The following is a 17,553-nucleotide window of genomic DNA, read 5'->3' as shown; positions in this document are numbered from 1 at the left end:
CTGCATGCAAAAATAAACATAACATGATCAATGTAGTGGGATTGACAAGCAAATGATTCGTTTTAGTGAATAAAAAGCATACAGCATGACCAGTGAAGTCCAATTCACAAGCAAATGACTCTGATGAATCAGTTCGTTTTGGTGAGTCAGCAACAAACAAAACAACCATTGTAGTCTGATTCACAAGCAAAGGACTTTTATGAATTGTTTCTTTTTAGGGCAACAAAAGCACAAGCAGTGTAGTCTTGTGAGCTGGTTCTTTTTATTGAATCAAAAGCATACAGCGCAAGCAGCGTAGTTATATTCACAAGCAAATGACTCCTATGAACCGGTTCTTTTTAGTAAATCAAAAGCATACAACGAGACTAGTGTAGTCCAATTCGGGAAATTAATGATTTATATAAGCTGCTTTTATTGAATAGATCAAAGCAGTTAAAGCAAATTAACAGTTTTTTCATGTTTATATTTTACACACAAATAAAAGCAGACAACAATACAGTGAAAAACAATGAAAAAATATACAAACAAAAACTACACAATGAATAAACAGGCTCTTTAATCAGCTCCATTAATCTAGGACGGGCGCCTGAATTTGACGGATGAACATGAATGCTCTTCTCTACTGTCTGCCTGCGGGTTTTTTCCCCCCAGATCCTCCATAAACTATTCAGATAGCATCATGTCAAATATCATTATAGGAACACTAAGCTGATTAAGATGATCGTAAATGCTGACGCAAACGTGTCCGTCATAGAGTAAGCGGTAAATGAATCCGAGAGATGCGTAAATCTTGTCTGGCGAGGGTTGTTCTCAGACTTGGGAGTAGTTTAACTGCATCCAGACATAAAGTTCATCTATCTAAGATTAGATCCATGCAGCATGTTTAGAGAACAATAGCAGAAATATTAAATGCAGACACATATTGTGCTATTATGTATGTGGCTCATGATAGCCATCAGTCATGCTGCAAATGTGTACTGTAGAGAGACGTTGTATTAATGTTTTTTTTTTTTTTTAAATACACTCTGAAGGATTTGCTTCAGTTCAACACCACCTTGATTTAAAGAATATTCAGGTGTGTATTACTTAGTTTTGATTAACTTGCAGCGACTGCCAATAGCTCACTGTCTGCCTCTCAGTTCATGTAAACCTTAGTTTATTGCCTGAGAGGGGAACAGTTGCAAATAAATCTGAAAGTATAAATCTGCATAGCATCCAGTTGTAAATACAGTTGCGGTTTGACTTGGTGTCGTCAGCTAGTCTGTCTGTGATTTCGTCTGGTTTGAGTTACAGTCTGCAGCGTGCTGGTGAGGTTAAAGTGGTTTGTTTCTTCTAACCCTCAGCCCCAAGGGCTCCGGTAAACTGGCGTCAGGGGAAACTGCTCGGTCGGGGCGCTTTCGGCGAGGTCTACCTCTGCTACGATGTCGACACGGGACGTGAGCTGGCGGCCAAGCAGGTGCCCTTTGACCCTGACTGTCAGGAGACCAGCAAGGTAAGTAAGAAGCGGACTCAGATGGTGACAGTATTTATGCACTGAATAGACTTTCTGAATTTTCTCTTTGTCTCACTCCACAGGAAGTGAATGCACTGGAGTGTGAGATTCAGCTGTTGAAGAACCTGCGTCACGAGCGTATAGTGCAGTATTACGGCTGCTTGCGTGATCCGGTGCAGAGAAAACTGTCCATCTTTGTGGAATTCATGCCTGGGGTGTGTATAAACCACACAGAGCATATTGTGTTTGCTCTGTTATTGCTATTATTGGAGGAAATGTTACTTTTAGAATGACTTACACACATTAGTTTCAGGCTCTCAGTGTCTATTATTGTTCGTTACGTTAATTATTTTGTTTAAGTTTATGTAGACTTCATGCATACCATGGTACGAATGAGAAAACAAATACATCTTTGGGTAAATTCACCAAACAACCAGATTTGCATGAAAGATTTCAGCACAAAAACATGCATCTTATTCATTGACCATTGACAATGCTGTTTAACCAGGCACTATATATCTAAATGAAATCTTTTTAGCACTAACACTCTTTGTTTCTATGTAAATTAGGCCAATATATTGCACCTTATTTACAAAACTTAGCATTGTTTGTTTGGTGCTGTTAATATCCACCGTTGGACAACATGAAAAGACAGTGGGCCATGAAATAATGTCAAGGAATGTATTTCTATTGAAAATAGTATAATTGTAGCCCGATTCATGAACAAATGACAAAAAGTCCTTTTAATGAATTAAAACATAAAACATGGTTGAATCAAAACATACAGCACATCCAGTTTACCCCGATTTACAAACAAATTATTCGGTTCCTTTTGGTGAATCAAAACTTTCATTGTATCCCAGTTCATGAATAAATGACTCTTATGAACTGGTTCATTTAGTGAATCAGAAAGTACAGCAAGACCAGTGTATTTAGTGAATCAAAACATAAAGAAAGACTAAGTTGTGTCCCAGATGACGCACTATACACTATTAGGGTTGTCAAAAGTACCGACTTCGGTACCAAGTCGGTACTGAAATTTTAAAAAAATGTGACTATATCAGCATTTCCCCATAGCATTTTGAGTGCTGTTGAGCAGATTCTTAAACACATGATTGGCCACTGTGTTCACGCGCTTAAAGGTGCCCTAGATTCAAAAATTGAATTTACCTCGGCATAGTTAATAACAAGAGTTCAGTACATGGAAATGACATACAGTGAGTCTCAAACTCCATTGTTTCCTCCTTCTTATATAAATCTCATTTGTTTAAAAGACCTCCGAAGAACAGGCGAATCTCAACATAACACCGACTGTTACGTAACAGTCGGGGTGTACGCCCCCAATATTTGCATATGCCAGCTCATGTTCCCAACATTATGAAAGGCATTAGACAAGGACAGCCAGTAAAGTCTGGATCTGTGCAGAGCTGAATCAACAGACTAGGTAAGAAAGCAAGGACAATGGCGAAAAATGGCAGATGGAGCGATAATAACTGACATGATTCATGATATCATGATATTTTTAGTGATATTTGTAAATTGTCTTTCTAAATGTTTTGTTAGCATGTTGCTAATGTACTGTTAAATGTGGTTAAAGTTGCCATCGTTTCTTACTGTATTCACGGAGACAAGAGCCGTCACTATTTTCATTTTTAAACACTTGCAGTTTGTATAATAAATAAACACAACTTCATTATTTATAAATCTCTCCAACAGTGTAGCATTAGCCGTTAGCCATGGAGCACAGCCTCAAACTCATTCAGAATCAATGTAAACATCAAAATAAACACTGTACTTACGCGATTAGACATGCTGCATGGCAAACACTTTGTAAAGATCCATTTTGAGGGTTATATTAGCTGTTTGAACCTTTTTTTATGTTGTTCAAGGCAAGCGCAAGCTCCGGGGGCGGGGGAGCACAAGAATTAAAGGGCCATACACCCTGAATCGGCTCATGTCTAATTATGCCACAAAATAGGCAGTTAAAAAAATGAATTTAAAAAAAATCTATTGGGTATTTTGAGCTGAAACTTCACAGACACATTCAGGGGACACCTTAGACTTATATTACATCTTTTAAAAAAAAGTTCTATGGCACCTTTAACAAATATGTCTGTGCTTGGCTACAGTGATCAACGCTTCAAAAACATGTTGTAAATAGACATCTTTGACGCTCTTCACCAGAACACAGATACACACGGGAGCGATTGAAAGCAGGCGTCTATCAGCAGAGCTCAAATATATCCACTGATAGACCGATCCGCTGATAGATGCCTGCTTTCAAACGCTCCCGTGTGTATTTGTATAAGCAATCAGACATATCTGTTGAGTACATGAACACAATGGCCAATACCATTGCTAAGGGGGAAATGCTGGTGGGAAAAATGCAAAATGCTAGGGGGAAGTGCTGGTATCATCACATTTTTAAAATTTCAGTACTGACTTGTTAGTACTTTTGACAACCCTAAACAATATACACTTACACACTATGTACTTCTGCACTATGAACTCAATGTATGCACTATGTATGAGTTTTATAAGGTTATTTTCTCATTCAACATCGGAGTCTGAAAGCCCCTACCCCTCCGCTACATAATTAAAGCTGCGACATTTGAGTGCATGAAGTGAACAATATTCCACACTTAGTTTTTTTGGTTAATTAAGTGCATCATCTTGGATGATTCTCGAACAAATGATTCTTATGAACCAGACTAGTTCCTTTTAGTGAAGCAGAACCAGTGTAGCCTGATTCACAAACAAATTACTCATATGAACCAGTTCCTTTTAGTGAATCAAAACACTAAAAGCACAAGCAGTGTAGCTCGATTCACAAATGACTCTTATGAACTGGTTCTTTTTAGTGAATCAGACCAGACAATGTGACAAGTTTACAACATTATAGAAAGACAGAATTTCTTCAATGTGTAAGCAAAATGGACAAATTAATCAGAGTTGAATTACATGAAATTGAAATTGGAATCTAAACCAATCAAGAGCTTGTGAATCGAATCAAATTTAATAAGGAAACCCCTATTGATACCATTCCTAATTTCTTTTCTTTAGGAGCTAAAAACCCCCACAGATAACGTACAAAAAAACAACACTATTAGCGCATTCTCAATTCCTTCTTTTGTTTGTTTCAAGAAAATGACATTGTTAAACTTACAATGAATCTGCGTTTTCCAAATAATGACAGACCCACTCCAAAATGTCACTGGCTTATGAACATATCCACAGTGTTCTTTGTCAGCACAACCGCACAGCTTTACGAGTTCATTTTCTCTGCAAATGGGTGTTTTAATGAGCGTCAGACGTGGTCTGTCCCATCTGTCAGCTCGATTTTAATATGCGCAGACTGAGTGTCTTAGTCACATATTGTCTGGTAAAGGGGAATGTTTCACCAAGGTCTCTGGCAGACAGATGCATCGCTGCTCAGAGCCAAAGCCACCAGCCTCGGCACAGCACTGCTGTCTCCTGATAAGAGCAGAGGTGAAGGGAACAGGAGAAAGAGAGAAAGAGTTTGAATGAGTAGGATGTGGAATAGGGTTACATGAGGTGAGAAATGTATTGCATAATGAGGGATCAGAAGAACGCTAGAGCCTGTAGTAATGTATTACAGTAGGATTGCATGTGCGGTACACATTGCTTCATTTTAATAAATTAAAAAGGACATTGTGGAACTTCATAATACAAAATATTACTATTTGGAAGGAGCTGTGCGAATGTATTATTGCTAGGAAGGCATTGTAGCTTGCGTCACAGGTGTTTCACAATGTTGTCCTTGAGGAGACATTGTTTCTTCGGCGAGGGGTGTAAACAGGAAAGCCGAGGAAATATGAACTTTGTTTGGGCCAGTGTTTCAAAGAAACACAGACACATGTGAGGAACGTTTGGCACTATGATCTGTTTTTCCAGAAAGCTAAAAAAAAAGTTCAGAGTCCTGACAAAGTATACACTTCCAGCTCCAGTTTTGTAAACACATCTGAGTGTGACTTCCTTGCAAACACTGGACTTAAATATGTAATACACACACGCACACACATATATTTTCTTGAAACACACAAAGGAGGAATTGAGAATGTGCCCGCTAATAGTGTTTTTTTTGGCACGTTAACTGTGGGGGGTTTTTTAGCTCCTGAAAGAAAAGAAAATAATAATGGTATCGATACGAGTTTCCTTATTAAATTTGATTCAATTCAATTCAAGCTCTTGATTGGTTTAGATTCCAATTTCAATTTCATTTGATTCAACTCTGATTAATTTGTCCATTTTGCTTACACATTGAAGAAATTCTGTCTTTCTATAATGAAGGAAATCAGGCACAAATATTATATATATATATATATATATATATATATATATATATATATATATATATATAAATATATATATAAATATATAAATTATTTTATTTTTTAATTATATTTTACACAGGTTAGTACTATTAAATATTTTTTATTGTTAATATTATTAATAGTGGTGTATGATTAAATGTATATACAGTAATTAGATATAAAATAAATATAAATTTATTTTAAATATAAATTAAATATCTAATTCTAATTTATTTTAAATTTTAACTTTATTATGCATAATGCATTATCTAACAATTAACAGTACATTCGTTACAGTATTTATTAATATTTGTGTGAATTTTAATTAATAAAAATTGTTATTAGAATTAAATAATATTTAATAAAACTGTTCATTGTTATTTCAGTTTAGCTCAGATTTATGAAATATTAACAGATTTAACACATTAACTACTGTAAGAAGTATTTCCTATTTTTATTTCATGTAAACTATTGTAGTTAGCAAATGTTAATATATATATATATATATATATATATATATATATATATATATATATATATATATAGATATATATATATATATATATATATATAGATATATAGATATATATAAATATTTAGATTTTTTATTTATATATATATATTATATATATATATATATATAGATATATATATAATATATATATATAAATAAAAAATCTAAATATTTATATATATCTATATATCTATATATATATAGAAATATATATATATATATATATATATATAGAGAGAAATATTTTGCATTTGTTTTTATCATCCACTCAACAAGAAACAAATTAAGAGTTACACAGCAAATTCTTATACTTTGTGCGTGTTATTTAATACATGCTTGTTACTGCATACAGTATGAACAAAAATAAAACAGCAAAACATTTGCAATCAGGAAATCTGGAAGGGGTCAAACCATTTTCCATTGCACTGTATCCTTTGATAAACAGGTTTGAATCCTGTTTTTATGTTTCCTGCCAAAGCATTATGCTGAAAGCTTGTTTTTTAAGTTTCCAAATAAAAATACAAAGTTTTTATAGTTTTTCTACTTTTAGAGAATAAAACACATGCATACTTTGTATGCTGAATATGGTATCTGAATTCAAGTGAGATTTGTTGCTCTTGTTTAATAGCACTCTGTTGAACAGTATGATAAATTTGTGTGTCCATGTGTGTCTAGGGCTCTATTAAAGACCAACTGAAGGCGTACGGAGCGCTGACTGAAAAAGTCACCCGCAGATACACCCGACAGATCCTACAGGGAGTCCACTATTTGCACAGCAACATGATCGTACACAGAGACATCAAAGGTAAATCACCTTCGGCTAAGAGCAGTAGGCTGTTGCTTTGCAATGTAAATCTAAAGGATAGTGTCTCTTCCACTGCACTACCTAAAATACATCTCTTGTTATTAAGTAGAGTTGTGTTCGTACTTCCATTAGGTATTGCCAAAAATAGCAAGAGGGAAAGGTTTTGCATTCCTTCAGACTTTAGGGCTGAACTCTGACTAGAATTAACAACCTGTCTATTAGGTATTTCTTTTAAGCATCAACATTAAACACATCCTCTAAATCATATGTATTTACCAGACAGTGTCTGCATTGCTTCTACTAGACATGGACACTCTTTAATCTCTCAATTTATTAAGAAAGCAACAAGTGGTCCCAAAAAGACTTCAGAATGTATGAATGGCATTGTACTACATAAAAGGAATAAAAATTGCAAACCAAGTCACATTTATTTGTTTAAAGAAATGTGGCACAAACATTTTAAGCAGAACATTTCACCCAAAAAGTTTTAAATGACTGTAAAAATTATCCTTTTAAATTTACAATAAAAATGGCAGCTGTGGCTACCATAAAATTCACTGTAAAAAAAATGCAGTAATAATGTATCAGGTAATGGATGACGTATGGTGCCTGTATGTTGTACAGCATATGATATGACCGCATATGGGCCATTCTACAGAACTGGTGCAAACTGCTGTCCCACAACCAAAAAACAAATTTAAAAAGCATTCAAGTATTCAAATTTTAATTTTTTTCTAAGATCTTTCTATTATCTACTGAATCCCACAATAATATTTAAAATATCAGTAAGCTTAATCTATATAAAATCATCATTTACTGGGTACTTTCAATTGGGAGGTGGCTGTCCTGAACCCTAACCCCTAAAATTCAACTTGTGAAAATAATACTGAAATAATTTTTTCCATTTTTCACATTTTTCAAACAGTTTTAGTCTATTGGCTGAGACCAAATTTAACCACACTTCTACATTTTTGATCAGGAAATATTCCTGTGTCCCTCCTTCTCATAGACTCTCTTTCATAGTAGATAGGTACCATCATTTTGAGTTGAATATGTTCAAAAGTCTGAAAATCTGTGTGTAACTTTAAGGAATGTCACTACCAAACACCTGTTTTCTGCAATTAAGCAAACTTTTTTGAGTGTTATTCCATAACATTTTGTTTTTGTGTGTGTACAACTGTTCAGAACTGTGCTAGTTAACCATGTGCTGATTAGCATCTTTGAGCTATATTCAAAAGTATCGAAAATTTTCACTACCGAAACAGTCATGACCGAAACATGTGGTGAAGTTTCGGTAGTGACATCATTTTTTTATTTTGTGTGTTATTCGATAAAATTTAGTTTTTATGTGTGTACAACTGTTCAAAACTGTGCTAGGTAACCATGTACTGATTAGCATCTTTGAGCTCGGCTTAAAAGTATCTAAAATTGTCCTAACTGTTTCGGTATGAACATCATTGTTTTGGTAGTGACATACATTTTAGTACAGTTATGCAAATCATTAGGATTTTAGTATGTTTTATTATGCAAGTCATTAGTGTTTTGAGTTAAAATTCTGTAATATGATGTGGTTGCTTCTAAAACATTGCTGTCACTACTGAAAATGTGCAGTCATGACCGAAACATGGGATGTTTTGTCAAAAATAAAGTATATTGAATTATCAACTAAGATGTTTGGTTTAATGTATATATAATGAAATCAGTATGATAAACTTTATGCCTTTTACAAAGAAAGATTGGATTCAAAGTACAACAAATCTCATAAATTACACTTGAAATATTGTTAAAATTGTAATTGATAGTGATTTACCTGTGAAAACTTTTTTTTTTTTTTTAAAAAAGAGCAAAAAATATATTTACAAGGTATATGTAAACAAAATCTTAATAGGTCAATGTAAACTTTCTTATTACATTTTTTATTGTTGTGTTTCGGTAGTGACGAATTTGGGAAGAGGACAAAATATTCCAAAACTTTCTGAAAATGCAATATGAGAATTAACTGTACAATTACTAGAAATGTGTACCTTGGATGTTATACTATTTGCATACATACAACATTTGTGGAAAAAGATGTTTCCAACTCTGACTTTGAACCAATTCTATAGAATGGCCCATATATTAAATTAAGCGATGTTAAAATACCAAGTTACCTTTTACCTTAAAATGAACTGATATCCATCATAATACATGTGGTAAAATAGAAAGCCACATGATGAACAAACAGATAATGTAACACAAAATATCATTTTTGTATGTGTGACCGATACAGTCTCTGTCATTCCCACAAACCAAAGATCCTCCATTGGAAATATCCACAAGAAGGAAGGAGTCTCTGTCTTTCCTCTCATATTTTTTCTTAATTTTCAGTTCACAATACAGTGAGACTATCAGGGTGTGGAAATCTTGTGGCTGGTGGGAATTAGTCACTACTCAAACAAGCACAAATCTCACAGGCAACACAGCTAAAGCAACGGAAAATCACTCCGACTAGAAGCGTGGGAAGAAAGACTGCGTCTCAAACTTCAAACGCCGTCAGCCATAGGCAGCTTATAATTTTATGCAGTTGTCATCATTGGTCTTACAAACATCTCTACTGGTGTAACTCAATCTACATGTGTTTCCTCACAGGCGCAAACATTCTGAGGGACTCCTCTGGAAATGTGAAGCTGGGAGATTTTGGGGCTAGCAAGCGCATTCAGACCATCTGTATGTCCGGGACGGGAATCAAATCGGTCACCGGCACCCCCTACTGGATGAGCCCGGAAGTCATTAATGGAGAAGGATACGGACGCAAAGCAGATATTTGGTGAGAGCTGATGCACTAGCATAAAACGTGTGAATTTCCATCCCATGTGTCCTTCACTTCCTCGTAAAATTAGCACAAAGTATCAATAAGAAAATAATTAGGGCATAATAATTTATTCAGCTCCTAAAATTCAAGATATCAGAGCAGAGATGCCCCTGAATGAGTTTTTGTCTCATATTTATATCATATGATATAGTTAAGCATTATCACACGAGTAACGAGCGCAATATCACATGCTGTTTTTGTCCCGAATAGCAAATGTGATGTTAAATTCATACAACAGTTCAATAAATAAGTTAATATTTTAGGCACAATATTGTCTGCTTTTGCTCAATTCTCTCAACGAAAATATTACCTGTAAAGCCAGCAAAACTGTTTCTGAATGAATCCGTGTTTTGAGCGAATCAATTAGGTGAATGAATGATTCAATAACCCCTTCATAAAGATAGCCATTTACTTTATTCCTGAATGAATCAGCCGTTTGAACAAATCGAATGAATGAATGACTCAAATAATTTAATTTAAAAAAATACTAATAATTGCATATTTCCATATTAATAAAAACCCATTAAAGGTATAGTTCACCCAAATATGACAATTCTATCATCATTTACTCACCCTCATAGCTGTTGAAGCCTAAAAGTTTGTGTTACACATTCTATGTTGAATCAAATCAAATATTTCTTTCTAAAGCTTGTATAATGAATATTTGATGCTTTTCTCATTTAACACAATAATGACTTTATTAATTATCCTTTGGGGGTAATTGCTCTGCCAAATTTGATGTGCGATTCATTTGTGATTATATTAATTAATCGCCACATCGTGCAATTAATTAGATTAAAAATTTTAATTGCTTGACAGCTCTAAAAATAATAAAAGTTGCTACAATCAGGAAGGCCTTTGACTCTTTTTTCCCCTACATAATAAGGGCCAGATTTTCATACAGGCTTAGAAATGTTTTCTTATCAAATTTTATTCACCTCAATTGAGCGTGCACCTTGTTATGCACAGTTTAAATTTGAATGCGCATCTTGGCATTTCCATCCTAAAATGCACATAAAAATATGTGAATGGAAACACAGCATTTGTTAGCTAACAGTGCCTTACATCTCTCTCTCCTCAGGAGTGTTGCCTGCACGGTCGTAGAGATGCTAACTCAGAAGCCCCCATGGGCTGAATATGAAGCAATGGCAGCCATTTTCAAGATCGCAACCCAGCCGACCAAGCCAAACCTGCCTGAGGGTGTGTCCGACGCATGCAGGGACTTCCTGCGGCAGATCTTTGTGGAAGAGAAATGGCGGCCCACTGCTGAGGGGCTTCTCAGTCACCCCTTTGTCCAGGGCAGCTTTTGATCTTGAATCTCTGGCATCCCCAGGAAAAACCCCACACCTGTCCGTGAACAATCACCACTCTGCCTTCCAGGGTCTGGAGAAACCCATCAACTAGCCAACTAAGAACAAACTTGACCATAAAGAGGGGATGTGTATTTCAGATCTCCTCAATGCAGCTCGAAAAATATCATGTGAAGAGGGAAACTATGGACGGAAAAAACGAATACTAGCACTTCCCGTATTGTTAATCATAATTATGCATAGCTCTGTCCCAAATGATGCACTTGTGCCCTTTCGCTGAATGCACTCTTTTCACATTTCCGGGGTTTTCAGAAGCAGAAGTCGTTGGATAAACAGTTTGAACTAAACTTCTTTAGTGGTGAACGGGGGACGATAGCAAATATAATGTTTGTATTCCAATTTCTTCCAAAAGCTAAAGAAAAAATCCAAGATGGAAAATCCATGACTTTCCAAAAGAGGGAGAAATATCGAGAGATTGATTTTGTTGGTCAGAGAGAATGATGTCAAAATTGCCGTCACACCATTGTATTAGAAACACTCTCACAAGAGTGTTTATTCATAACATTTTATTTGCAATTTACTGCCAAGGTAATATAACACACAGTATGCTGTTATAAATGTATGTTTTGTTTTTTTTAAATGAAAACATGAAAAACTTTACTAGATTTGTGATGTTCATAACTGGAAATGTGCATCACAGTCTGAATCCCAGTCGTTCACTCCACACTATTACCCAACATCCTTTGCGACAAAGTATTCATACCTCACCTCAAAGGATGGTGCGAGCTGAGAGTAGGTCAATGACATAAAAATGACATTTAAAAAAATAATAAATAATTTAAATTACTTAAATACAATTAAATACAACTGTCCTTATATCATAATGAAGAAAAGTCTCATTGAAATAATTCAGTTATTGGGGGAAAAAAACGTAGTAGTTTGGCATAATATTTCATTATTTGATTAAAAATAATAATTATTCAGGTTTCAAAACATCATGTGATGTGTCACCCCAAAACCTTAATAATAATTCTGATTTAATCAGTTATTTATTTTTCTAAAAAATTTTTTTTTTTTTGAATAATCACAAAAATAGTGTTATTTTTTATTAAAATCACAATCACAAATAATTATGTATTTAATGTGCAAGGAAATTATATTATTTTTTTATTTTTTACTTGATGGTTACACCACATTACATTTTTATAGTCGTTAAATTTCTTGAAAAAGGTATAAAAGTTTTTTTTTAAAACCATATGTAAGAATAAGAATACTTTTCTGAAAATTGAAGTTTTTAAATTACATTTTTAAAGATATTTACTTTTCTTTATATGGACACTTGTATTTGTCATTGACCCCGGTGTAGGATGACTGGGAGAGTCACATAATTGGGAGCTCTGTCCCGCATCCTTTTTCCCGCTGACGACAACTGTGTAGATGGAGCAAAAGAACCAATGTGGAAATCATTCAAACTCATTAAATATAGCTACACCAGCCAGGACTTCTTCTAGACATGTACTGGATAACATCCTTATTAAACCTGCCAGATCCAACAAAAAAAATTTTCAAAACACATTTGTTTGCATAGTCTAATTAAATTAGTCTAAAATGTGATTTTTACTACTAGCCTGTTATTCAGTTCATTATATTTAGCAGACTGAATAGCTCCTGTAGAGTAAATGACATTGTATCACTCATACCTGGGAGTGCCAGTCACAATTAACAAAGCTTGTTGATGATTTAAAACATGATCATCCAAAGTGATTGCAAATAGGCTTCCCAACTAATGTAAACCAATATTTGCATTGTACAATAGTAGTACATTTATCTCTCCCGCATTGTTCCGCAAAAACACATTACTGTCCAGCAATAACCAGGTTGTCACCCTACCCCTGTGCAATTTGGGACAGAGCCTGTGTCTAGGGATTGAACCAGCTTTCCTAGGATGCTACAATACATCCAAAGTGCCAACACTTAGTATACTGGCACAGATTGGCACATAATGTGTCACTGGTCAAAAATACTGATCACAATAGCATAGTTTACATGCATTACTGCCGGTTGACATAATCGGATCCCCTGATGCACTTGAAACCAGCCCAAGCGCTTTGATGCGTTACTACAGGGGTTGCTGAACAAATCACACAGGGCCTGAATTTGGCACAAATGTATTAGTGTCATTTTAAGGTGGCAAGAGTTAAACGTGGTCTTTTGTATAGCAGAATTCATTCGGTCATAAAAGAGAGTTGATTTTGATTATGGCTCATGTACCTCTGTATCCCTGGGTCCAATCCTGAGTGTCATTGAAAGTGCATAGAAAAGACCTCATGGAGCAAATATAATGATAGATGTACTGTACAATACTCGTCTGAGTAATTTTTGTTAAGATTACGGTGTTTGATGGTTAGAATCTAACCAAATAAGAGTGACACAGAATAAGACGTATGCAACCACCAAAGTGGTACAGTATGAGACAGAGAAATGTCACTATTTCATGTCTTTTCAGCTAATGAAGACTGTATAAACGCGTCTTTTTATATTATGTAAAGTTTTACTTAAAGCACTCTTTACCCAGAGTTAATCACTGTAAATACATTCCCATTGCACTCTTGGACTCATGCATAGAGCACATAGGATAATCACCTGAGATTTAATGAATATTTTTATACTTTTTTTTTTTTTTCTTTTTTTCCATGTTTGGAATGATGATACCGAACTTTTTGTATTGTTATAAAAATTACCCTAAAGTGTCAAAGCAATATTTAGAGAAGACTACTACGGCTGGTGTGTTAGCATTCTTGTACTGTTCGCTCCGTCAAATACAACCAAAGAGCAATATGCTTGAATTATGAATTTGGACACTGTTCAGTGTTGCTGAAACAGTCGCTGTCTTGATTTGTAACCTATATTAGTGAGCTTCTTTCTTTTGTCAGCTCAAAACATGCCAGCTTTTTTGTTGTCATCATTATATCATGAATATGGACACAATGTAACAAAAATGTTAAATGTACATTGTTTTAAATGGCATATTATTTCGATTTTGTTCGAATGTAAATGTAAGAATTTAAAAACACTTGATACTATGATTGCTGTTTTTTTTTTTTTTTTGAACTCGAGAAATACACCAGCAGCAATTCTTGTTGCGATTAGTGCCTTCTCTGATGCCCTTATTCTGAGAGGTCAGTCATTTTAAAAACATTTAACGGTGGAATGTGTTTTCTGATGTCCTTCAGATGGTTTCAGTATCACACAGTGATGCTGTAAAAGACACTTTGATGCTGAAGATGATTGTATTGTAAATAGATACTGTATCAAGCTGTCATGATGTTTCATTATATACAAAATACCTTAGTCACAGTATATTATGATTGTGGAGAGGTCTGGGTTTCAGATGATCTCAGCTGAGGGTGAACCAGACCACACTGGTTTTTGAGGGGCTAAGAATGGAGAATTCGGTGCTGCCTTGATGAAAAAGCCTGAAAACATTTATCAGTGATTTTGTACATTTGAATAAATAAATTTATTGTCTATAACCAGCTTCTGTGTCATATTATTTTGTCATTTTTTATTTGGGTTTTAACTGGGAAAAATGTAAATGTTATTAATTTTGTCAGTAGCAAAATTGTACAATAAGGTCCTATTAGTTAAAGCTGTAAAGCTGCAATAGGTGATCTGGGAAATGCTAACTTTAGCCCATTTGCATTAAAAGTACAGTGGGTACGGAAAGTATTCAGACCCCCTTAAATTTTTCACTCTTTGTTATATTGCAGCCATTTGCTAAAATCATTTAAATTCATTTTTTTCCTCATTAATGTACACACAGCACCCCATATTGACAGAAAAACACAGAATTGTTGACATTTTTGCAGATTTATTAAAAAAGAAAAACTGAAATATCACATGGTCCTAAGTATTCAGACCCTTTGCTCAGTATTTAGTAGAAGCACCCTTTTGATCTAATACAGCCATGAGTCTTTTTGGGAAAGATGCAACAAGTTTTTCACACCTGGATTTGGAGATCCTCTGCCAGAGCCCTGCAGATTCCATTCCTCCTTGCAGATCCTCTCCAGTTCTGTCAGGTTGGATGGTAAACGTTGGTGGACAGACATTTTTAGGTCTCTCCAGAGATGCTCAATTGGGTTTAAGTCAGGGCTCTGGCTGAGCCATTCAAGAACAGTCACAGAGTTGTTGTGAAGCCACTCCTTCGTTATTTTAGCTGTGTGCTTAGGGTCATTGTCTTGTTGGAAGGTAAACCTTCGGCCCAGTCTGAGGTCCTGAGCACTCTGGAGAAGGTTTTCGTCCAGGATATCCCTGTACTTGGCCGCATTCATCTTTCCCTCGATTGCAACCAGTCGTCCTGTCCCTGCAGCTGAAAAACACCCCCACAGCAAGATGCTGCCACCACCATGCTTCACTGTTGGGACTGTATTGGACAGGTGATGAGCAGTGCCTGGTTTTCTCCACACATACCGCTTAGAATTAAGGCCAAAAAATGCTATCTTGGTCTCATCAGACCAGAGAATCTTATTTCTCACCATCTTGGCAAACTCCATGCGGGCTTTCATGTGTCTTGCACTGAGGAGAGGCTTCCGTCGGGCCACTCTGCCATAAAGCCCCAACTGGTGGAGGGCTGCAGTGATGGTTGACTTTCTACAACTTTCTCCCATCTCCTGACTGCATCTCTGGAGCTCAGCCACAGTGATTTTGGGTTCTTCTTTACATCTCTCACCAAGGCTCTTCTCCCCCGATAGCTCAGTTTGGTCGGACGGCCAGCTCTAGGAAGGGTTCTGGTCGTCCCAAACGTCTTCCATTTAAGGATTATGGAGGCCACTGTGCTCTTGGGAACCTTAAGTACAGCAGAAATTATTTTGTAACCTTGTCCAGATCTGTGCCTTGCCACAATTCTGTCTCTGAGCTCTTCAGGCAGTTCATTTGACCTCATGATTCTCATTTGCTCCGACATGCACTGTGAGCTGTAAGGTCTTATATAGACAGGTGTGTGGCTTTCCTAATCAAGTCCAATCAGTATAATCAAACACAGCTGGACTCAAATGAAGGTGTAGAACCATCTCAAGGATGATCAGAAGAAGTGGACAACACCTGAATTAAATATATGAGTGTCACAGCAAAGGGTCTGAATACTTAGGACCATGTGATATTTCAGTTTTTCTTTTTTAATAAATCTGCAAAAATGTCAACAATTCTGTGTTTTTCTGTCAATATGGGGTGCTGTGTGTACATTAATGAGGAAAAATGTACTTAAATGATTTTAGCAAATGGCTGCAATATAACAAAGAGTGAAAAATTTAAGGGGTTCTGAATACTTTCCGTACCCACTGTATATGATCCCACCCTCCCTGCCGTCCTAAGCCACGCCTCCTCCAAAACACATGAACGCGCACGACCAGAGAAGACGAATGATTACATCATTTGTCATTCACCGGTGAAACACTTTACAGTACAGTGAGTAACAGTACTACTAAACTAAAGCTAGGTTGTTGCTGTTTGACTGCCATTCTTGTTTTGTCTCGTGAACGCACTGATGACGTATGATGTCTGCATGAACAGGCTGCGCAGTGGTATGCAAACACACAGTGACTGACAGGAAACACATGGTGTCATTTCTTTCGGACCAAATGCAATGATTGAACAAACATTTTATGGTCCTACGCCTTCCACAGACGATATATAAATAAATTTTAGACCGCTTAACATATGATTGTTATCAGGATATGAGAATTTCAACCAGCATAACTTTTCTGTAGAGAATCACTTATTGCACCTTTAACTTTACCAATTAGCTAACTTTAACTAACAATAGACCTTTGGCATATTAGACGCCATATTGAATTTAATATGGATGAAAACAAGGCTGTGACGGACTTGTCTTCACAATGCAGGCATGCACTGTATAAAGGTTCTGAATGTAGTCCCTCTGGCCCTCTTTGGTCATTTTTGACCAAAACATTTTATATTTTGAAATGTTAAAAATCGTAGCTTCATCGGAATGAAATGACACTTGGTGACTTAGTGAAATCAAGGACATGATATGAATGTCTAAATATAAATCCAAATGCAAAACTTAATAAAAATAAGTATTTGTGTCTAAAAACCACTAGAGAACTTATAAGCCACTTTATAGAGCTCTATAGGAATCTAGTGATTATACCATGGCATTGCATAAGTTTTCCTTTTTTTTACTCCCACCAAATGGCAATCTACCTTCAAAAAAAATGAATTTTAAATG

General features: G+C 35.6%; 1 protein-coding gene across 1 annotated transcript in view; it reads left to right on the top strand.

Moving 5' to 3' along the window:
* map3k22 (mitogen-activated protein kinase kinase kinase 22) overlaps positions 1-14,413 on the top strand; it is a 72,774-nt gene extending 58,361 nt beyond the window's left edge. Inside the window, exons 14-18 of the mRNA XM_067377280.1 lie at positions 1,344-1,492; positions 1,576-1,707; positions 7,016-7,145; positions 9,774-9,951; positions 11,078-14,413. Coding sequence (XP_067233381.1) covers positions 1,344-1,492; positions 1,576-1,707; positions 7,016-7,145; positions 9,774-9,951; positions 11,078-11,306 — 818 coding nt within the window. The 3' untranslated portion in view covers positions 11,307-14,413. The remainder of the gene's footprint in view (positions 1-1,343; positions 1,493-1,575; positions 1,708-7,015; positions 7,146-9,773; positions 9,952-11,077) is intronic.
* Positions 14,414-17,553: the final 3,140 nt, after the last annotated feature.

The sequence above is a fragment of the Chanodichthys erythropterus genome, chromosome 23 (assembly GCF_024489055.1).
Source record: "Chanodichthys erythropterus isolate Z2021 chromosome 23, ASM2448905v1, whole genome shotgun sequence".
Lineage (NCBI taxonomy): Eukaryota > Metazoa > Chordata > Actinopteri > Cypriniformes > Xenocyprididae > Chanodichthys > Chanodichthys erythropterus.
This window is presented reverse-complemented; position numbering and strand designations above follow the sequence as displayed.